We start from the raw sequence: 24,753 nt of genomic DNA on the forward strand, positions 1-24,753 counted from the left end.
GAGAAGAAGGAGAAGGAGAAGGATGAGGAGAAGGAGAAGGATGAGAAGAAGGAGAAGGATGAGAAGAAGGAGAAGGAGAAGGATGAGAAGAAGGAGAAGGAGAAGGATGAGAAGAAGGAGAAGGAGAAGGATGAGAAGATGGAGAAGGAGAAGGATGAGAAGAAGGAGAAGGAGAAGGATGAGGAGAAGGAGAAGGATGAGAAGAAGGAGAAGGATGAGAAGAAGGAGAAGGATGAGAAGAAGGAGAAGGATGAGGAGAAGGAGAAGGATGAGGAGAAGGAGAAGGATGAGGAGAAGGAGAAGGATGAGGAGAAGGAGAAGGATGAGGAGAAGGAGAAGGATGAGGAGAAGGAGAAGGATGAGGAGAAGGAGAAGGATGAGGAGAAGGAGAAGGATGAGGAGAAGGAGAAGGATGAGGAGAAGGAGAAGGATGAGGAGAAGGAGAAGGATGAGGAGAAGGAGAAGGATGAGGAGAAGGAGAAGGATGAGGAGAAGGAGAAGGATGAGGAGAAGGAGAAGGATGAGAAGAAGGAGAAGGATGAGAAGAAGGAGAAGGATGAGAAGAAGGAGAAGGAGAAGCAGAAGGAGAAGGATGAGAAGAAGGAAAAGGAGAAGGATGAGAAGAAGGAAAAGGAGAAGGATGAGAAGAAGGAAAAGGAGAAGGATGAGAAGAAGGAAAAGGAGAAGGATGAGAAGAAGGAAAAGGAGAAGGATGAGAAGAAGGAAAAGGAGAAGGATGAGAAGAAGAAGGATGAGAAGAAGAAGGATGAGAAGATGGAGAAGGAGAAGGATGAGAAGAAGGAGAAGGAGAAGGATGAGAAGAAGGAGAAGGAGAAGGATGAAAAGAAGGAGAAGGAGAAGGATGAAAAGAAGGAGAAGGAGAAGGATGAAAAGAAGGAGAAGGAGAAGGATGAGAAGGAGAAGGAGAAGGATGAGAAGGAGGAGAAGGAGAAGGATGAGAAGAAGAAGGATGAGAAGAAGGAGAAGGATGAGAAGAAGGATGAGAAGAAGGAGAAGGATGAGAAGAAGGACAGTTCTGTGACAGTTTCTGTCTATTTCTGACAGTTCTGGGACATTCACTCCATACAGCTGTTTCAACCGCTGTATGGAGGGAATGTCATGGAACTGTCAGAAATAGACTATTAATGACAGTTCTGGGACTGTCCTTCCATGCAGCGGTTGAAACATTGTATGTATTTGTTTCCATAAATGGATCCATTTATGGAAACAAATAGATACAATGTTTCAACCGCTGTATGGAAGGACAGTCCCAGAACTGTCATTAATAGTCTATTTCTGACAGTTCTATGACATTCCCTCCATACAGCGGTTGAAACAGCTGTATGGAGTGAATGTCCCAGAACTGTCAGAAATAGACTATTTATGACAGTTCTGGGACTGTCCTTCCATACAGCGGTTGAAACATTGTATCTATTTTTTTCCATAAATGACATTCTGCAAATACACTTAGAGGAGCGCTGCAGATACACTTTTTGCCGGCTTGGAATTAATCTTATTTTCATCCTACTTCTTCTTCTTCATCCTCATCCTCATAAGAAGAAAAAGAAGAAGTAGGATGAAAATAAGAATAATTCCAAGCCGGCAAAAAGTGTATCTGCAGCGCTCCTCTAAGTGTATCTGCAGAATGTCATTTATGGAAAAAAATAGATACAATGTTTCAACCGCTGTATGGAGTGAATGTCCCAGAACTGTCATAAATAGTCTATTTCTGACAGTTCTGGGACATTCACTCCATACAGCTGTTTCAACCGCTGTATGGAGGGAATGTCATAGAACTGTCAGAAATAGACTATTAATGACAGTTCTGGGACTGTCCTTCCATACAGCGGTTGAAACATTGTATCTATTTGTTTCCATAAATGGATCCATTTATGGAAACAAATACATACAATGTTTCAACCGCTGTATGGAAGGACAGTCCCAGAACTGTCATTAATAGTCTATTTCTGACAGTTCCATGACATTCCCTCCATACAGCGGTTGAAACAGCTGTATGGAGTGATTGTCCCAGAACTGTCATAAATAGTCTATTTCTGACAGTTCTGGGACATTCACTCCATACAGCTGTTTCAACCGCTGTATGGAGGGAATGTCATGGAACTGTCAGAAATAGACTATTAATGACAGTTCTGGGACTGTCCTTCCATACAGCGGTTGAAACATTGTATGTATTTGTTTCCATAAATGGATCCATTTATGGAAACAAATACATACAATGTTTCAACCGCTGTATGGAAGGACAGTCCCAGAACTGTCATTAATAGTCTATTTCTGACAGTTCTATGACATTCCCTCCATACAGCGGTTGAAACAGCTGTATGGAGGTAATGTCCCAGAACTGTCAGAAATAGACTATTTCTGACAGTTCTGGGACATTCCCTCCATACAGCGGTTTCCGGCAAAAAGTGTATGTGCAGAGTTCCTCTATTCTGCAGATACACTTAGAGGAGCTCTGCAGATACACTTAGAGGAGCTCTGCACATACACTTTTTGCCGGCTTGGAATTATTCTTATTTTCATCCTACTTCTTCTTCTTCTTCTTCTTCTTCTTCATCCTCATCCTCATCCTCTTCTTCTTCTGAGGATGAGGATGAAGAAGAAGAAGAAGAAGAAGAAGAAGAAGAAGTAGGATGAAAATAAGATTAATTCCAAGCCGGCAAAAAGTGTATGTGCAGAGCTCCTCTAAGTGTATCTGCAGAATAGAGGAACTCTGCACATACACTTTTTGCCGGCTTGCAATTATTCTTATTTTCATCCTACTTCTTCTTCTTCTTCTTCTTCTTCTTCTTCATCCTCTTCTTCTTCTTCTGAGGATGAGGATAAAGAAGAAGAAGAAGAAGAAGAAGTAGGATGAAAATAAGATTAATTCCAAACAGGCAAAAAGTGTATGTGCAGAGCTCCTCTAAGTGTATCTGCAGAATAGAGGAACTCTGCACATACACTTTTTGCCGGCTTGGAATTATTCTTATTTTCATCCTACTGCTTCTTCTTCTTCATCCTCATCCTCATCCTCAGAAGATGAGGATGAAGAAGAAGAAGTAGGATGAAAAGAAGAATAATTCCAAGCCGGCAAAAAGTGTATGTGCAGAGTTCCTCTATTTCTGACAGTTCTCTCACAGCTTCTTCACATGTACAGCGGTTGAAACATCTGTATCCTAAATGGAAACTAATAGATACAAATTGTATCTATTAGTTTCCATTTAGGATACAGATGTTTCAACCGCTGTACATGTGAAGAAGCTGTGAGAGAACTGTCAGAAATAGAGGAACTCTGCACATACACTTTTTGCCGGCTTGGAATTATTCTTCTTTTCATCCTACTTCTTCTTCTTCTTCTTCTTCATCCTCATCCTCATCCTCTTCTTCTGAGGATGAAGATGAAGAAGAAGAAGAAGTAGGATGAAAAGATGAATAATTCCAAGCCGGCAAAAAGTGTATGTGCAGAGTTCCTCTATTTCTGACAGTTCTCTCACAGCTTCTTCACATGAACAGTGGTTGAAACATCTGTATCCTAAATGTAAACTAATAGATACAATGTTTCAACCGCTAAACATGTGTTCCTTCTGTCAGAGAACTGTCAGAAATAGCGGAGCTCACTGCAGGGACACTTTTGCCGGCTGATCGGGAAATGTTCGATTCGCGCACCCGAAGTAGGCAAAATTTCGGTTTCGCCGCGAATCGAATATTTCCTGAAATTCGACTCGAATTCCGGTTCGCCTGGTTCGATTCGCTCATCTCTAGCGTGAACCATGGTGTCCCAACTAGTAAAGTAGTTGAACATTGTTTATCTAGAGCGCCATTTAACCAATTCAATACCAGGCAATTTTACACCTTCCTGCCCAGGCCATTTTTCACGTTTTAGCGCTCTCACACTTTGAATGACAATTGCGCGGTCATACAACATTGTACCCAAACTAAAATTCTATCATTTTCTTCACACAACTAGAGCTTTTTTTTGGTGGTATTTAATCACCGCTGGGGTTTTTATTTTTTGCAAAATTAACAATAAAAGACCAAAAATTTTGGGAAAAAAAACACGTTTTTCTTTTGTTTCTGTTTATAAAAGTTTACAAATAAATAATTGTTCTTCATAAATTTAGGCCGAGATGTATTCTGCTACATGTCTTTGCTGAAAATAACCCAAATTAGGATGTATTGCTTAGTTTGTAGGAAAGTTATAGAGTTCACAAACTATGGTATAGATCTGAATATTGATCAATCCTGAAGTACTGACAGCCAATCTAATTTCTTGAGGTCCACGAATGTCAGGACAGTACAGATATCCCCCAAATGACCCCTTTTTGCAAAGTAGACAGTCCGACGTACTTCATAAGAGGAATAGCGAGTTTTTTGAAGTTGTATTTTTTTTCTTTTGTCATTTTTCGGAAAACAAAAAAATGTAAAAAATTATTTTCATTTTTTTTTTTTTTTGTTTACACACTGTCACCAGTGCAGTACAGCGTCGTCATATAACTGGCATGGCGGTGAACAGGGACACTGACTGGTGACAGTATGAAAAAAAAAAAAAAAATATATATATATATATATATATATATATATATATATATATATATATATATATATATATATATATATATATATATATATAATTTTTTTTTTATTTAATTTTTTATTACTTTTTTTTTGTGTGTTCTTAGCTGTGATTTGGCCACAGCTAATCACATGACGTGCATGTGACCTGCTGTGACCATTCACAGCTAGGCACTAGTATACAATGGATGGCATGAATGAAGCCATCCATTGTATACAACTGTCATGTGACCTGCTGTGATTGGTCACAGCAGGTCACATGGTACCGCCAACGGGGGCTGGTACTCAGATCTTTCATCGGCCGTGTCTGAGGTACACGGTCGGTGACAGATCGTGCCGCTGCGCGGCTCTGCAACCGCGCGAACTGCGCATGTGCGGGAGGACGCCAAATGGCGTACACCCGGAAAGCTAAACCATTTTTGCGGCCGCCAAATGGCTATAGGCCGGGCAGCTAATGGTTAAGCCCCTTACACAAGATGAGAATATCAGATGAATGACTATTCGTGTGGTGGTGTTGGTTTTTGGGGGGTTTTTTTTTTCTTTGCATGCTAGTCTCATATTGAAAGTAAGAGGTTACTGAAGTAACGAAAATTCTTGTACGACAGAATAAAAATTTGAAAGTGATGTAATTGTGTTGTATTTTCAAACAAAAACTGTACTGATTACAGGAAAATCGGACGATCTGGTATCGTATGAGAAATATTTTCGTGCTTGTCCCTTCAAATAATTTCAGCCGAAAGCAGTAGAATGATCAGATTATCTTACAATCACTCCTGAAGTGGTATTTTTGTGTGTGACTTTCTGATCGTGTGCCCTAGGCTTTAGAAAGGACACCAACAGAGACATATAAAATCCTCTGATAGCTTATAAAAGATAGTCAAGTAGAACGTAGGATAAAGAAGAGTTGTAAACTGGAAGAAAATGAGGGGAAAAAAGGGAGGGGAAGGGTACCAGGAGAGTGTTACTTATCCCTGAAAGGTCTCAGGAGCAGCATTGTGGTCAAGCTGAGTGGCTGTGAAGGCCTCAAAACCAAATGAATACCAGAAGTGTGACCAGACAGTCCACATTAGTGATGAGACTCGGACTTATTTTCGTCCCAGGCAGTCATATGTTCCATATATTCGATCCTGTCCATTTCACAAGCTCAGTCATCCAATGAAGGAGCATTTGGTTAACACCAATGTCTGAGGATGACAGAGTGAGCCACTGCGAGGAAATGCCTAGTTGGGCTCTTCTTGATTTGTTTGTAAGAACGTGGAAACCTAGACAGCATGGTGATGTGAAGTTCATTCTGGAATTTATCCCCCACAAGCCTGTCATATAATTGTAGTATCTCATCCCAGATGGGCAAGTGGCTTTACTCTTTTTAAAGGTACGTTCAAATAAGAGTAACATTTTAGGATACAAACAGTAGTTTACCTGTTGAGTAATCCAAATTTATCCTGCAGTCAAATCCCAGAGCCTCTGTTGCCCAATGAAGTTCAGGCATTTGACAGTCAAGTAGTAGGGGCTAAGACATGGGAACATAGAGAAAAGAGAATTGGACCAACTCCTGCTTTCCGTTGAGCCCCCTTGGATGCTTGGCTCCAACCATAACTAGGGCCTTGACTTCTTCGTAGTTCCACATAACTAGGGCCTTGACTTCTTCGTAGTTCCACCCAAAAGGAGAAGTTCCACTTTAAAGATTGGTCCCCCGCTCCCCTTAAGGATTAGCACCTTGGGGAAGTGGGTACCCGAAACTCACAGGTACCACTCCCACTTCTGCTGTGATTGCCTAGATGATCAGAAGCAGAAGTTGTCGTCCTACCCTCCCTCCCCATAGTCTTGTGGGACACGTGACAGGTCCCAGAAGACGACGGGGCCATTCAGGAGGCGTAGCGCTATTTGCGCATGCGCAGGGCACCCGGCTGTGAAGCCGCAAGCTGTCACAGTCGGGTGCCTACACTGAAGATGCCGATGCCTGGAATACAGAACAGCCAGTAAAACTGGCTGCGGCGGGGGGGGGGCACTGTGGGATCGTGGGACAGGTAAGTGTGTGTGTTTTTTTTTTTTTTTAAAAGTTGGCAGCTACAGTTTTTGTAGCTGCTGACTTTTATTTTTTGAGTGGAACTCCGCTTTAACACCACATAAGAGATTTTTTTTTCCCCAAGAACAAAAACAAAAAAAAAGCCTGTAACCAATACAAAACACAGGCACCTAGAGATTCCAACACATACTTGCCAATATGGTTGCATACTCGGATGTTTTGACAGGCAAACTCTGACCCTTCCTGAGATTGCAGAAGTATGCTCACGGTTTCCTGACTCTTCTGTATTCTTATTGGCTGGTAAGACGGCCTATCACTGTGATGGATTAATAGAAATGTGAGGGGGTGGGAATTGACCGCAAGCTTGAATGTCACCTTGGAATTGTATACCTTTTTGTTTGTTAGGCTTGCAATTTCTCTATATCAGTAGACTTTTAAACCCTACATATACCCAGTGAAGTGACCGGCCTCAGGTGATACACCGAGATGAAACTAATCCTCTTACATGTAGCATTACCTCCTTAAGGGTTGCCTAGTAATTTTTGGGTTCCCTATCAATCTGGACCTCTCATTGAAAGCCCAACCTCTACAGACACCACCATGCTCTGGTGACCCAGATAAATCACACCTGTAAAATGAGCTTGCACACAGAGTAATATAGACCAATATGAAGTTATATTGGATTTGGAGGTAACTGAGTCAAGAATAAAAAAAATTACACTGATCTAGATCGAAAATATGATCACTCTTGGCAAATGTGAGCAAAAGTAACGACCTTCACAGTGAAGCAACAGCTACTATTAGCAGGCCTGCTTTCAGAAATAATCCACTGCCTCCAGTCTGAGGGGACTGTTGAACCCCCAGTATGCAGGAATGATAAGCTCATTGTGGATCCTCAGAGCTAGATAACAATGATGAAATAAAGTGAATTCTCAGTTCTAATTGGCAGTGACCCCATTAAAAGCTCTATAATGTCTTTTGCGTGCTTGTTGGGGCCCAATTGATGTGACGTTGCATCAAGGGGTGGATGATGGTTCCTTAGGGTAGTCACAATAAAGATAGTGAGGAAAAAGAAGATTTAACACTTCCCTGATTGATGGCAAAAGAATTAATGCAAGGTTCCCTTTAAGAGCACCAATCATGAATGAAAAGCAACGACTGGCATAAATGTCTATGGACAAAGGCAAAGGATGAATAGTAGTAAGAATCCTCCTCTGCAGAAAAGGAAAGGGACCAGTTGATTCAGTTGGTATCTTGATCTGTAACTGTATGTCCTGTGGTCAGCTAACTGTACTGCAGATGTGTTTCAACGATGGTGCTGGTATAACTAGGACACAACTGGGGCAACGGTGTGTAATGTTCACAACTATGTGCAGGTAGTTAACTGAGGTGACGAACTATCCATGTTCACTTTGTTAGTGGTTGCATGGGTCTCTCTCACCTGATCACTGTGGTTCGTCAGACTGCCATGATCCATCTCTCCCAATGGATAGGTACAGTCCACGTGCCCTCTGTCTCCTGCTGTCAGAGTAGCCTGCTTAGCAGCGTGGCAGGCTGGGTAGTCAGCTCTCTTCCTCTCTCCCTCCCTCTCCTTCAGTGGCTCTCCCTCTCCTTCAGTGGCTCTCCCTCTCCTTCAGTGGCTCTCCCTCTCCTTCAGTGGCTCTCCCTCTCCTTCAGTGGCTCTCCCTCTCCTTCAGTGGCTCTCCCTCTCCTTCAGTGGCTCTCCCCCTTCTCCCCTTCAGTCTCTCTCCCCCTTCTCCCCTTGCCAGTCTAATGGACTTTGATATTTATATGCCCCCACCCACACGCTACCTCTTCTGGGAAATGTAGTCCTAGGCACTCTGCTTATCAGAAAATGCCAGAGGGCTGTTCTGTCATTTGTGAGTAACCCTTTATAGCAGGCCACCTAATGTCCACTTTAATGTATTGCAAGTAATATTTCAATGGGTTACATGCATTAGTTGCACCGGTTTATCTATAGCCCTATCTTTCTATACAAAAACAAAGAGTTTCTCAGCTCCAGCAAGTAGGGGGTGCGGATCTGATGTCATAAACTGTACAGCAGGAAGCTTGGTATAATCTGGGACCTGAGTGGAAGGAAGACACACCCCTCTCTACACATTCTCATAAGGAACCATTCACAGCTGAGGCTGTAGACTGCTCTCTATGTGCTGGAGAGGGGATGGGGCTATCTTCCTGAATTCTGTGATGTCAGGAGTGACTCTTGCAGTTATCGGAGGGAAGAGAGCAGAGATAGAAATCATACTAGGTGTTTTGGAGTGAGGCTAGTACATGCTATAGACAGATATGCTTTGTTCATTTTTTTTTCATTTCACCACAGGTAACTGTAACATTGTAGCAGTTGTGTATTACCTCGATGTACAGGATGGGTTTTGTAAGAAAATATTCATGAATTGTTGGTTGTTGGTTCTTTTTGTTCTCATTAGCTTGCAGTCTTCTGATATGTCCTTCCACTCCTGATATACTCCCAACCTTTAACATGGAATATAATTTCACAATGGATACATCTCTGCATTATCCCCCGTTAAATACTCTGTGTAAATACATCAATTACACACTGTAAATATTAGCTTCTGTCCTCCAGGTCTCCTCCCTCTCTGTCACGTCGAGGGAATGAGAGGTCAGCGGTTATTAATGCCAGACGCTGCCCGCTCTGACTTCATTTGTCAGCAAATTGCCCGGAATCAATAAAATCTTCATTATTTGGACACTGGGCTTCTGCAGGTTTGGCATAAATTTTTCATAAATCATCAAACAGGTGCTCAATGTGGCTGGCTGGCCACTGTGCACCAGCGCGCTCTAGCGGCGTCCGCATAGTCACCGGACGGAGAAGCTGCTACAGAGTAGGCAACCGTGTTACTGGGAAATCATAAATATCAAAGTGCACCTATTAATAAGGTATCCAAAATCCATAAAGTGGAAGAAACTATTTAATTGAAACGATCCATCATATTGTCTTAAAGCAGAGAGGACAGAGCTTTCTTGTCTTGCATCAAACTAGCAGAAGAGAAAGGGTCATTGGCTTGTAGTCTTCTAGGTAACACGTTTTCTTCTGTTTAAGGACCTATTGGTAGATAGGAACAATACCGTAGACGTTCTTTGTCATCTGACCTTCTCTTGGATCTGCCAACTAGTTAAAACCTTGGTTGTCTTCCGATCAGGAGGGTATTTGGAGATTGGTACATCCAGAATTGGAATGTAAAAGAGGAAAGATGGCCATAAAGTATGTCTCTAGGGGGAAAAAAAAGTATCTTAGTACATGTCTGCAATACAAAAAATAAAATGCTACTAGTACTGAAAAATTGATCAGAAATCCAGTAAGCTCCTACCTTCCTGTTTGAGCTGACAACACAAGTGCATTTGCTGGACTGACTTCAACCAGTGTTGTCAGCTCTTCAGGGGTCAGGAGTGAATTATGTACAAAGTGCTAGAGACAGGGGTGAGTAATGTACAGAGTGCAGGGGTCAGGAGTGAGTAGACAGGGGTGAGTAATGTGCAGGGGTCAGGAGTGAGTAGACACAGGGTGAGTAATGTACAGAGTGCAGGGGTCAGGAGTGAGTAGACAGGAGTGAGTAATGTGCACGGGTCAGGAGTGAGTAATGTGCAGGGGTCAGGAGTGTGTAGACAGGGGTGAGAAATGTACCGAGTGCAGGGCAGAGGCATCCTAGAATCTTTAGGGCTCCAGTACAAAAAAACAAAGGGCCCTACCCCAAAATGGAAAATCGCATGTGTGTATATATGCGTGATTTTGCGTACCCCTGCCACCCTGTAGAAGTATATCTGCTTTAGGCTGGTGGGAAAGTTGTTTAACAGGCTGAGTGACAATACTATGTACAGCCTTCCTGCTGGGCCCCTGATTACCTTATGGGGCCCAATACAGAAGCATTGCCTGTACACCCCTCCAGCTCCCTCCCCATCGGCAGCCCTACCTCTCTACCTACACTGACCAGCAAAATGGTGCCATTGCCTTGATTACCAAGAGCTTGCCTACACACTGTATGTATGGAAAGAGCTCTTAGGAGATTGTAAATCTGCGGTATTGTCTATAACTAGAGATGAGCGAATCGAACCTGGCGAAGTGGAATTCGTTTCGAATATCAGGAAAAATTCGATTCGCATCAAATCCGAATTTTAGCAAACTTCGGGTGCACGAATCGAATTTTTCCCAATCAGCCGGCAAAAGTGTCACTGCAGAGAGCTCCGCTATTTCTGACAGTTCTGACAGTTCATTTACAGCGGTTGAAACATTGTATCTATTTGTTTCCATTTAGGATACAGATGTTTTTATTCGGAAATAAATAGATACAATGTTTCAACCGCTGTAAATGTGAAGGAACTGTCAGAGAACTGTCAGAAATAGCGGAGCTCTCTGCAGATACACTTTTTGCTGTACTGGAATTCTTCTTCTTTTCATTCTTCTTCTTCTTTTCATTCTTCTTCTTCTTTTCATTCTTCTTCTTCTTTTCATTCTTCTTCTTCTTTTCATTCTTCTTCTTCTTTTCATTCTTCTTCTTCTTTTCATTCTTCTTCTTCTTTTCATTCTTCTTTTTTTCATTCTTCTTCTTCTTTTCATTCTTCTTCTTCTCCTTCTTCTTCTTCTTCTCCTTCTTCTTCTCCTTCTTCTTCTTCTCCTTCTTCTTCTTCTCCTTCTTCTTCTTCTCCTTCTTCTTCTTCTCCTTCTTCTTCTTCTCCTTCTTCTTCTTCTCCTTCTTCTTCTCATTCCTCTTCTTCTCCTTCTTCTTCTCATTCCTCTTCTTCTTCTTCTTCTCATCTTCTTTTCATTCTTCTTCTTCTTCGTCGTGCCCCGTGACTGCCCAAATGAGTGAAGTGTGCGGTGATTCTAAGATCGACGGCACTCATCTGCATGTCATACTGACTGACAGTATTATTTCTCTTCCCCAGCAGACTCCAAGGGCATTTAAATTAAAGGTACAGTGTTCTGCACTAATATAAAGGCTCTCTGAAGCCTAGAAACCCTTTTAATAAGTTAAATTCGCATCGAATCGAATTTCTCCCGCAAATTCGGCGAATCAGCCGAATCGAATTTTTGAATAATTCGCTCATCTCTATCTATAACCGTAGGAAATGACCTTTCAACAATCCTGGTAATGCTGTTACAGGGAGTTATAAACAATGTATAAAAATATGGGGCATGCTCATAAGGAAGGGGGGTGGGGGAGAGGCTTTGGGCTAAATTTGGGCAATACCTAGATATACCCTTTAAAAAGTGAGGCCAACACACAAAATAAAAGGTTGTATTTATAAAAAAAATAAGTCCATACTGCAGCAGTTAGTCCATCGAAACTGCATGTAAATTTATTCTGAGAGAATGGGGCAAAATCGAATGTTCTCAGGCTATTTCCTCTGCACTTCAAATGCACTTCAAATGTGTGAATGAAATGCCTCGTTATGGCCACTAAATGGAGCTGAAGAACATTTATTTATTTATTTTTTAAGATGGCAGTTGGTATTTCCCCCGGTCCCACATTCTCAATCTGCAGGGAATGTAGCCTGAGAACATTTGATTTGACTCATTCGCACAGGACAAACTTGTATTCACTTTTGATGGACAAACACCTCTGCATTTTGTTTTTCCTGTAAATCCATCCCAATGTATGAACCCAAAATGTCCCTGTCATGAAAAAAGCTATTCCATACCACTTCCAGTGCCTGATCCACCAAATGTGGCACTCATGATGAATAGCCAAAGTCTTCAGAAAGTGACACTTTCAGATATGTCAGTCTTCTGTTCTCCATGCTGTTCCCAATGGTTCTTTACTACAGGACATTATAGAGATGTAGGGGGTCATCCACGGGTACAGCACCCTGGGAGCATCCAATCACATCTGATCTTGTACACCAGTTTTTGGGGGGTTTTTTATGCTACGCCAACAATGATTTAGGATTGGTGCACACTGAAGGGTGTGACCGACCGTAGGTGTATTTCCATGCAACATGCGTAGGGCAGCTGATTTAGTCTGTTCTACATGGGGGAAGCGTGGAAAAGATGTGAACTGTTTTATGAAAATTTGCGACTGAATGCATGGGGGGCAATTAATGGAACCACCGCATATCTGCTAAATGACAGGGCATTTCTGGAATGTACGCAATTTTGGATGCATTCCTGACATGCAGTAATGTGAACCTGGCCTTGGGGGTTGGCTGGAGGAACCTGGCCTTGGGGGTTGGCTGGAGGAACCTGGCCTTGGGGGTTGGCTGGAGGAACCAAGAAGCACAGTCAGAACCAAGAGAGTGGGTGACTGGGGCTTGCTAGAAAAGGTATATAGCAGGGGTGTATTTACCACAAGGCAAACAAGGCAATTGCCTAGGGCGGCATTTTTTCAGGGGGGCAGCAGCATTTTTCAGGGGAGCAGCGCCACCCCCTGAAAGAAAGGATGGAAGAAGGGACACACGCAGCACAGGGACCAGGTGGGATCTGAGAGAGGCTGTGGGCTGCTTGATGGTGTATGCAGAGCCTGACTCTTGTTCCAGGAGATGTCCGGAGCTGTGAAGGTTGTGTCTTGTCTCTTCTTGGGGTGTTGGGGTGGGGGTTGTGGTAGTGGAAGGCTGTCTCTGGTGGGGGTGGGGGGGTGGGCTGGGATGTTGTTGCTCAATGTCAGGCTCTCTTCGTGGGGGAGGGAGGTACTGGTCAGTGTCTGGGTCTCTCCATGGGGGGGAGACAATTTTTGTGTTGCCTAGGGCAGCACAAAAGCTAAATACACCACTGGTGTATAGCCATGTGCAAGGGGTTCATCCAGAATTTCTGGGACCAGGCTAACTCATCACATGAGCACACAGACTTGGGAGATTACTAGGAGCCAATTTTGCTGTTCAGCAATGCTCCTGAGATAATGGGTAGAGTGAGCGGGGGTTGGACCTCATAGGCGTGCTTCTGCTCCTTCACTGTCCAATCAGGAGGATGAGGGTGTGTTGTTGATCAAGCTATGCTGCTGTTGCAGTGGAAGTAGGGGGCCCGGCTGTGCTGTCTGGCAGGGGTGTCTGGATCACAGAACTAGCTGTACAGGATTCCAAACAAAGTTTCCAGATAAATTGGTTCCTATAGATGTACTCATTCTTTATTTTCCAATGTTTTATCTTTAGTATTTAAAATTTTGTCTTCAAATGAAAAATTCTAGTGAAAAATAATCGGTGTTTTGCAATTCAGACTTCGTGTTACTAAACCCCGGACCCTGCATTCACTATATCCGCTCTCCCTGGACCCTGCATTCACTATATCCGCTCTCCCCGGACCCTGCATTCACTATATCCGCTCTCCCCGGACCCTGCATTCACTATATCCGGTCTCCCCAGACCCTGCATTCACTATATCCGGTCTCCCCGGACCCTGCATTCACTATATCCGGTCTCCCCGGACCCTGCATTCACTATATCCGGTCTCCCCGGACCCTGCATTCACTATATCCGGTCTCCCCGGACCCTGCATTCACTATATCCGGTCTCCCCGGACCCTGCATTCACTATATCCGGTCTCCCCGGACCCTGCATTCACTATATCCGGTCTCCCCGGACCCTGCATTCACTATATCCGGTCTCCCCGGACCCTGCATTCACTATATCCGGTCTCCCCGGACCCTGCATTCACTATATCCGGTCTCCCCGGACCCTGCATTCACTATATCCGGTCTCCCCGGACCCTGCATTCACTATATCGGGTCTCCCCGGACCCTGCATTCACTATATCTGCTCTCCTTGGACCCTGCATTCACTATATCCGCTCTCCCCGGACCCTGCATTCACTAGATCCGCTCTCCCCGGACCCTGCATTCACTAGATCCGCTCTCCCCGGACCCTGCATTCACTAGATCCGCTCTCCCCGGACCCTGCATTCACTAGATCCGCTCTCCCCGGACCCTGCATTCACTAGATCCGCTCTCCCCGGACCCTGCATTCACTAGATCCGCTCTCCCCGGACCCTGCATTCACTAGATCCGCTCTCCCCGGACCCTGCATTCACTAGATCCGCTCTCCCCGGACCCTGCATTCACTAGATCCGCTCTCCCCGGACCCTGCATTCACTAGATCCGCTCTCCCCGGACCCTGCATTCACTAGATCCGCTCTCCCCGGACCCTGCATTCACTAGATCCGCTCTCCCCGGACCCTGCATTCACTAGATCCGCTCTCCCCGGACCCTGCATTCACTATATCTGCTCTCCCCGGACCCTGCATTCACTATATCTGCTCTCCCCGGACCCTGCATTCACTATATCTGCTCTCCCCGGACCCTGCATTTACTATATCTGCTCTCCCAGGACCCTGCATTTACTATATTTGGTCTCTCACAGTACACAAAACATGGAAATGTAATTGTTTTAGTAAATATAAACTGCTAAATACCTTTTCCCATCTGCAGTATATAGCAGTCTTGTGACTTATATCAGTGTCCAGCTGAGCAATGGTTAAAGCTTGTAGGAGGAGTTTTTTTATTCTCCACTGATTGTCGTATGAGGCATTAAAACCCCTAACCCTCAGTCTGGACAGTGCTGATTGGCCCTGTGCTGATCAAATACACCCTCCCCAAAAAAAAAAAAAAAACCTCATCTTACAATACACACCAAACTGAGCATGAGCAGCTTGCCCCCAAGGCTCTCTTCTATCAGCAGATGGATTGGGGACAGTAGAAGGGGAGGATCAGAGAAGACAGGATCAAACAGCCTTTTTACACAATACAGAGGATTAACCCCTTAGGTTCCACAGTGAGTATAACAAGCATGCTTTACTGTATATACAGACTGATTGTACTGTTGTGGGTTTAGTAACACAGACAGCCAACCCTTACATTCTGTGGTTCATGTTGTACAGCATTTTAGATTTAAAATATGTATTTCTAAGGCTGTTGCTGATTTTTCCTAACACTTTTTTTTCCCCCCTTTCTCTCTCTCTCAGCGCTCCTCACTAGCTCCTCTGATCGCTCCCTTTTTGAAAAAGTCCCGGCCAAGTGTAAATACAGCCATGGTGAATGATAATGTAAGTAAGAGCATCGGCAGGGTTACCCGGGGCTGTGAATTTGGTCACTCTTTGGCCCTCCAGGAAGTGAAGGACTAATAGTCCAAGGTGGTTTTACGGGGTCTTAGTCCCCATTAGAGGATTTTTCCTCGCTTCCTGTCCTGGAGACACAACACCTAGTAAAAGGAAATCTCTGCAATCTGTCTTTAAACTGGAATTAAAGACTTTGTTTTCATTTTGGACAGTTTTTTTTTTCGGGGGGGGGGGGGGTAGGTTTTTTTTTTTTGTTTTTTGTTTTTTTTCATTTGTGTCCCATTCAGTTGATTTCCTATCACTTCCTGCCCCATAGCCAAAACAGGAAGTGAAAGGAAATCCCTCTAAACTGAGGGAATCCCCACCCAATCTAGTGTCCCCTTTGGAAGATTCCCCCTCTATTCCTGTTCTGGTGACAACCCAAAAATTTGGCATTTTCTTTCTTCTTTCAAAAATGTGTGTTGCACGTTTGCAGTGCCATTATTTGTTATTGGCATCACAAACACGCAAGTCTCAATGAAAAAAAAGGTACTTTTGTCAGCTCATTGAGGCTGCATTCATATCTGAGGGTTTCATAAATGCGTGCTGTGGAGCCAGGGGTGGACTGACCATTCGAGCACTTGGGCCCTGGCCAAGGGCCCAAGGACAGCAGAGGGCCCCATGAAATGCCCCTGGTACTTTTTTTTTTTTTTTCTTTTTTTCATATAGGCTTTTTTGGGTGTGCTTTGTGTGGGCAAGGACACGGGCCCCATGATCCCCTATAGCCCGGGGGCCCCATGAGTTGTCAGTCCGCCCCTGTATGGGGCCATTCATGGTTACAGGAACTAGAGTCTCCTACCCAAAATTTTAATAAATATCCTCTTGATTCTTAAGAATCGCTGCATCTAATGTGGGTATTATTATACATGTCCATATAATATGTACCTGCTGATCGGCTGTGTCCAATCACAACACAGAGCCCTGTGTTGACAAGCCACACAGAGCTCTGTACAGAGGAAATGATTGCTCTGTTTCTTCTCCCTTCTAAGCAGGAAGAAGAAACAAACTTTTTTAGTAAAAAGCAGCACATAATACACACATTACACATAGTTGGGCACACCTTTAACCCCTAGATGTCAACCCCTTCCTGCCCAGTATCAGTAGTACAGTGACTGTGTATAGTATTAGCACTGATCGCTGTATGAGTGTCGCTAGAGATGTTGGTGTCCGTCATTCGCCCTGTGTCAGATTGCCCACTGCACTGTCACAGTCCCATTAGAAGTTTACTGACCAACGGTATTAAAAAAAACAAAAAACTAATATATATATATATATATATATATATATATATATATATATATATATATATATATATATATATATACATATATACATATATACATATATACATATATACATATATACATATATACATATATACATATATACATATATACATACATACATATATAAATATATACATACATACATACATACATACATACATACATATACATATATATATATATATATATATATATATATATACATATTATATAAATTATAATATATTTTCTTGTTTTTTAATACCGTTGATCAGCAAACGTCTAGTGGGAATCAGATAGTGAGATAGAGATATATATCTCTATCTATTATAAATAGAAAAGCAGTAATTATACCACAGTTTGTAGACGCTATAAATTTCATGCAAACCAATCAATATACACTTATTGGGATTTTTTTTTTTTTTTTTTTTTTTTTTTTTTTTACCAAAGATAGAATGCAATTTGGCCTAAATTTATGAAGACATTTTGTTTTATATTAGATGGGTTTTATAGCAGAAAGTGTATTTTTTTTTTTTCTTCAAAATTTTCAGTCTTTATTCATTTATATAATAATAAAAAAATATGTAACCCAGTGGTGATTAAATACCACTAGAAGAAAGCTCTATTTTGTGTTAAAAAAAAAAAAAAAAATTAATTTGGGTTTAGTGTTGCATGACCGCACAATTACCAGTTAGAGTAGTGCCGTGCTAAGTGGCAAAAAAATGGCCTGGTCATCAAGGTGGTAAAACCTTTCCGAAGCTGAAGTGGATAATGAACATAACTTTAAAAAATAGGTGAAGATATGCTTTTAATGACTCCCCAAATACAGCGAGCAGACATGCGTTTTTTTTGCTCAAGGTTAAAAAAAAAAAAAAAAAAAAAAAAAGCGAAGCTCAATGCCAAAAAAAGTATATGAACTATATGGTGCGTTTGGCAGCTCATTGAGGGTGCATTACCATTATTATACAGTATTTATAAAGCACCAATAGTTCGCTCAGCGCTGTACATTACAAAGGGGGACAGAACATGTGACAGAACAAACTTTTTTAGTAAAAAGCAGCACATAATACACACATCTGAGCATTCACAGCCCAGCCCAAAACGCATGTCGCAGTTGTGGTGTCATTGATTGTTGAAGACACCCCGAATGTGGCAAGCAGACGTGGTTTTTTGCTCAAGGTGAAAAAAAAAAACTTGCAAAGCTCAAATCCCAAAAAAGGTACATGAGCTTCCGTTAATATATTTGTCACATGTAGGGCAGACCATTGAAATTAATGGACTGGCCAGTGCAATGGGTGCAAAAAAAGTGTGCAAAAACGCGCATTCACGAGACGCGGTCACTGGTTTTTCTTTGACCTACAAGAAGGTCGCCCACCCTGTATAGATGACAGGTACACAGTATAACTGACTGTGACTTCAGAGTCGGCTTGCGGTTCCATGTTTTATATCTTCACAGATCAATTTTCTTTTGTCTTCCTGCGAAAAGCCAGATTCACTAAACTATAATTATCCTTTGCCGTAACAATAGTTATTTTCAGAGATGTGAGCTGAAAATAGTCATCATTGTGGCAAATAATATCTATTATACCCTCCCTCTAATAATGCATTATCACCCCCCAGAGGAGCAATGTACTTTTCAAAAGGTGCGTGCGTGCGTGCGTGCGTGCGTGTGTGTGCGTGTGTGTCAGAAAAAAAGAGTGTAACAAAAAAAAAAAAGGGTAAGTATATCTTTTAGTTATTAAAAAAAAGAACCATTATTAACCACCTCCCGCCCGCCATATAGTCCAATGACGGACACAAGGCGGTTCTCTCGTTCGTTCTCTCTCATTCTCACCGCACATACGCGGCTCAGGGAGTTCGCGGTGGTGCACTGTGTCCATTGGACACAGCGGATCACCGATCCACGGAAAGAGCCGAAGATGTCGTCATGTCACAATCACAGCTGATCGCATGTAAACAGGGAAACGGTCCAATCACAGCTGATCACATGTAAACAGGGAAATGCCGGTTATCGGCATTTCTCTCCTCACGAGTTGTCACTCTGACAGAGGAGAGGAGAGCCGGTAATCTGCATTCCTCAGAGGGGACATCTACACTGATCATCAGGGCACTGATGATCAGTGTGCCCTGATGATCAGTGTGGCCCCAGAAGTGCCACCTGTCAGTGCCAGCTGTCAGTGCTGAACAGTGCCACATATCAGTGCCACATCAATGCCACATATGTGCCCATCTGAGCTGCCTTACAGTGCCACCTAACAGTGCCAGTCAGTACCGCCTATCAGTGCTGCCTTTCAGTGCCCATCAGTGATGCCTGCTCATGCCCATCAGTGCAACCTCATCAGTGCAGCCTATCAGTGCCCATCACTGCAGCCTCATTATTGCACATCAGTGAAAGAGAAAAATCACTTATTTACAAAATGTTAGAACAAAAACTAAGAAAAAAAATTTTTTTTTCCCCAAAATTTTCAGTGGTTTTTGGTTTAAGAAAAAATAAAAATCCCAGAGGTGATTAAATACCACCAAAATAAAGCTCTATTTGTCACAAAACAATGATAAAAATTTCATATGGGTACAGTGTTGCATGACCGCGCAATTGTCATTCAAAGTGTGACAGTGCTGAGAGCTGGAAATTGGCCTGGGCAGGAAGGGGGCAGAAGTGCCCGGTAGGCGAGGGGTTAAACATTTGTAATTCTTCACAGCCAGACTTCAGACTGAAAGCAAAGGTTTCAGCACGCCGTACCCAATCAGGTTTTATTCCATAGCACAGTGCAGTCAGTCTAACACTGTACATCCTTACAGGAGGAGAATAATACTTTTTCAATGTGCTGTTTAGTTGTCCATTCACTTGGCTTGACAGCTGAGTGACACCACTATATTAAAGCAGAGTAATATTTCACATGCTGCTTCAGGGGAGATCAGACTCCACACTGCACAATCACATCTCAGGTGCTGGCTCCGCTTACCCCTGAAGCCATCAATTGTACCAGCAACAGGAATGCTGCATATCGAGAAGCAAAATATTATTCTTTCTTTTATTAAAATAGCCAGCAGGAGCCAATTCTATCCTGACATGTTTTGCACTAGTCAGTGCTTTCTCAAAAAATATTCAGCTTTTAATTTAGGGATTCACCCCCGCGACACTTTTTTTTTTTTTTTCTGCCACTAGATGTCCTCAGTCTGATGCCCAGCATCTTTCAACCACTTCCTCTGAGCGCAGTTCATCCTGGACAATTCCTGGTGTTCCTGCCGGTCCCTCTGCTTTCCTTTTTAAAAACTAACCACACTGCTCTCCTGTCTAGTGTGGTCAGTTTTTAGCGGTGCTGTGAACTTGGCTTGCTCTCCTCCAATGATCAGGCTTGTGCTGACACCCCCCTCCCTCTGTACAGCCATTCACTAGGAAGACCAGTGTGCTGCTGTTTTCTCTTCCCCCAGCTCCCAGAGCAATATATGCAGCTGAGAACAGATGTTATGGGATCAGGGCAGGTGCTTCCACTAGGCAAACTAGGCAGCTGTCTAGGGTACACTGCCACCTAGGGGTGCCTGGGTGCAGCAGCTGGCACTCTCTCTGTGCGTGATGCCTCCGCGTCATGAATGATCCTTCAGCTGAGGGGAGAAAGAAAGGACAGAAGAAGATGTGGGTGTCTGGGGCCAGTGTAGCAGCTGAGCTGCCGCTCCATCCAGTGTTCTTCCCAGACTCAGTCCCTTTACTGCAAGCCGGCTGGTGGCTGCTGATCACTGTGGAGTCCCAGCCCAATCATCAGCGGAGGCGGAGCAAGGCAATGTCTCCCCACAGATACTGTCCTTCCGGGACTATGATTGTGTCTTTAATATTGGCACTGGTGGCATCTTATGGCACTTATTTTTGCAAATTAAAAGAAATTTAGCAGTTTCAGATTTGTTGATATAATCATTTCTACTGATTTTTAAAAATTATTAGGGGGGGGCGCAAGTAGTTGGTCTTTCCCAGGACACAGCACCGGCTAGCCCCCCCCCCCACTTTTCTTATATCTATACACAAATGTAATGGGATGGGGTGACCCCCCCAAAACAGGAATGGTTTTACAGGTGGAGGCCACACTGACATTTTTTCCCTACTCATCTTTTCTGACTGTTTTTTCTCTAGTTTTGCATTTGGCTAGGGTCGGTGTCACTACTGGTAGCATGAGGCCATACCTGGACCCTACAGAGGTTGTACAGGCAGCCCAACTCCTCCAGGATGGCACATCAATACATGCCATTGCCAGAAGGTTTGCCGTGTCTCCCAGCACAGTCTCAAGAGCATGGAGGAGAATCCAGGAGACAGGCAGTTACTCTAGGAGAGCTGGACAGGACCGTAGAAGGTCCTTCACTCATCAGCAGGACCGGTATCTGCTCCTTTGTGCAAGGAGGAACAGGATGAGCCCTGCCAGAGTCCTACAAAATGACCTCCAGCAGGCCACTGGTGTGAATGTCTCTGACCAAACAATCAGAAACAGACTTCATGAGGGTGGCCTGAGGGCCCGACGTCCTCTAGTGGGCCCGACGTCCTCTAGTGGGCCCTGTGCTCACTGCCCGGCACCATAGAGCTCGATTGGCATTTGCCATTGAACACCAGAATTGGCAGGTCCACCACTGGCACCCTGTGCTTTTCACAGATAAGAGCAGGTTCACCCTGAGCACGTGACAGACGTGAAAGGGTCTGGAGAAGCCATGGAGAACATTCTGCTGCCTGTAACATGGTTCAGCATGACTGTTTTGGTGGTGGGTCAGTGATGGTCTGGGGAGGCATATCCATGGAGGGACGCACAGACCTCTACAGGCTAGATAATGGCACCCTGACTGCCATTCGGTATCGGGATGAAATCTTTGGACCCATTGTCAGACCCTACACTGGTGCAGTGGGTCCTGGGTTCCTCCTGGTGCAGTGGGTCCTGGGTTCCTCCTGGTGCAGTGGGTCCTGGGTTCCTCCTGGTGCACAACAATGACCGGCCTCATGTGGCGAGAGTATGCAGGCAGTTCCTGGAGGATGAAGGAGTGGGTACCATTAAATGGCCCCCACGCTTGCCTGACCTAAATCCAATAGGACACCTCTGGGATATCATGTTTTGGCGCCAGGTTGCACCTCACTGTCCAGGAGCTCAGTGATGCACTGGTCCAGATCTGGGAGGGAATACCCCAGGACACCATCCGTTGTCTCATTAGGAGCCTCCCCCGACTATTTCAGGCATCCATACAAGCACGTGGAGGCCATACAAACTACTGAGGACCATGCTGAGTTGCTGCAATGAAATTGCAGCAAAATGGACTCTCCTGCTGCATCATTTTTTCACTTTGATTTTCGGGGTGTCTTTGAATTCAGTCATCTGTAGGTTGATCATTTTCATTTCCATCAAACAATGGGGCATCCTTACCTTCCTAACACTTTACCCCGTCCATATCAGTATAGAGATCCAGCAGGAGATTTCCCCCATTGAGATCTGATGTGTTTTCAAAGTGTTCCTTTCATTTTTTTTTTTTGGTAACTGTTGGTACTAAAATGCTAAAGTGCATCAACATCTAAAGCATTAAACATGACCCGGTCTGCTCAACGTGCCGCTTTCTTCTGTCAATTTAGAATTCTGTGTCTTCGGTAGAACCTTGGCTGTTTCTCACTTGCACAGTACAGTCATTTGGAGAGTCGGGATTTTTGTCACCCGTCCAGCCAAAGCTGTGTATGTGCTGCAGTCCGGCATCCACTGACTGCTAAAATTCCTACTGACTAATCCTTGATATACATCTCAGCGCAATTTACTACCTACGTGCCCCCAGATCTCCGCTCCCTTCCCCTGCTGAAGGGTGAGATTGCCACCTACTGGAGAGAAACCGTATCCCACTGAAGTTCTGATGGGTTTAGTTAAAATGTGTCCAAAACCAAAAAATGGAATCTGCAGCTTACTGGTCCATTATTAAGGCCTGACATGTTTGGTATTTATTTCAGGTACTTGTATAGCGCTGTCAATTTACGCAGCACTTTACATATATATTGTACATTCACATCAGTCCCTAACCCTCAAGGGGTGTACAATCTAAGGTCCCTAACTCACATACATATACTAGGGACAATTTAGACAGGATCCAATTAACCTACCAGCATGTCTTTGGAGAGTGGGAGGAAACCGGAATATCCGGAGGAAACCCACGCAGGCACAGGGAGAACATGCAAACTCCAGGCAGGTGGTGCCATGGTTGGGATTTGAACCAGTGACCCTAGTACTGCCAGGCGGAAGTGCTAACCATTTAGCCACTGTGCTGCCCCTATATAAATACCTAAAGTAAATCTTATATGCTACCAAAAAAAAATTATTAGATTTGTTACTGTGCTCTAGAACTTAATTTTAGTAGATATTTTACCTTTTAGTCACCTTTACATTAGTGCATTTTTTTAAAATTCTACAGGGCACCTGTTTTTAGAAAATATGTAATCATTTGTGGTCAAGGGATGGGGGTGGGGGGCTACCCAAAAATTTCAGATTTTAAGGTTGTGTGAAAAAATTATTTGCTTAGATCTCAAAGTAGTTATATGTGGTGGCTGCCTTAGTTTTCTTTTTTTTTTTTTTTTTCCTTTTTTCAGAGGGTGATTCGCTCAGTAACTTCCTGTCTTAGGGTGGCTATGCTCACCTCCCCACTGTATCCATGGAGGAACAACATAGCCACCCTTGGGCAGCAGCATTTGTCACCCTGTGGAAAGGGTCTGTTAGAAAGACTAGTAGTTTAGATGGACTTTACATACTGTAAGTGATTAGTTGTTTAAAGCTCGACTCTAGTTAACACTTATTGGGCAGCACAGTGGCTTAATGGTTAGCACTTCTGCCTGGCAGTACTAGGGTCATTGGTTCAAATCCCAGCCACAGCACCTCCTGCCTGGAGTTTGCATGTTCTCCCTGTGCCTGCGTGGGTTTCCTCTGGGTTCTCCAGTTTCCTCCCACACTCCAAAGACATGCTGGTAGGTTAATTGGATCCTGTCTAAATTGGCCCTAGTATATGAATGTGAGTTAGGGACCTTAGATTGTACGCCCCTTGAGGGTTAGGGACTGATGTGAATGTACAATATATATGTAAAGCACTGAGTAAATTGACGGCGTTATATAAGTAACTGAAATAAAAAATAATAAAAAATAAACCGCTTCCCGCCTAAAGTTAAAACAAATGTTGATACCTAAGCACAATTTTGCAACTTTGACTTGTGTTAGTAAAACCGTACAAATCACAACTACTCTGTGCATCCAGGTGGATTATATAATGGTTTTTGTTTGTTTTTATGTTTTTGTTTTCTTTTGTTTTTTTCAAGGACAAATAGGGCTTTCATTTGGTAAATGGGTAACGGATTGTTAAATATCGTGACACTTATGTTATTGAAGTGTCTTTCTTAGGCGTTTGAGGTAAAGTGTTCTAGTGCCAGGCTGATTTAAAACAGTGACTTTTATTTAATTCACACTTGGCAATAACATAAAATGAATACAAAAGATAAAATAAAATACAGAGTAAAATATAATAAAAGTTGTAGCTTATGGAAATGAAATAAGCTTTGAAAAATGTCTAGCTTCTTGCCTGTTCTATGGTAAATGAAAAGTGTTTCAGTCTTGTCCCTGGGAGCGCGCAGCACCGCGATCCGGTGCCCGCTGTGTCCTCCGGACACGGTGGAACACCGATCGTTGGACTGGACCTCTGTACGAGATCCCGATCATGTGATCGCTGATTGGCCAATCAGTGATCACATGCAAAGTAGTAAGCAAGATGTCACTTCTGACATCGCTTACTATGTGTGAAATCTGTGAATGATCACAGAGATCACATGGTACAAGGCTATTCACAAC

At 43.4% G+C, this 24,753-nt stretch overlaps 1 protein-coding gene across 1 annotated transcript in view; it reads left to right on the forward strand.

Moving 5' to 3' along the window:
* LOC149459816 (rac GTPase-activating protein 1-like) overlaps nt 1–24,753 on the forward strand; it is a 102,782-nt gene that overhangs the window by 21,083 nt on the left and 56,946 nt on the right. The window contains exon 6 of the mRNA XM_089680600.1: nt 15,525–15,605. Within this exon, the coding sequence (XP_089536726.1) occupies nt 15,525–15,605 (81 nt within the window). The remainder of the gene's footprint in view (nt 1–15,524; nt 15,606–24,753) is intronic.

This window comes from Staurois parvus, unplaced genomic scaffold (assembly GCF_062004578.1).
Source record: "Staurois parvus isolate SC_StPar_1 unplaced genomic scaffold, SC_StPar_1.0 ptg000246l, whole genome shotgun sequence".
Lineage (NCBI taxonomy): Eukaryota > Metazoa > Chordata > Amphibia > Anura > Ranidae > Staurois > Staurois parvus.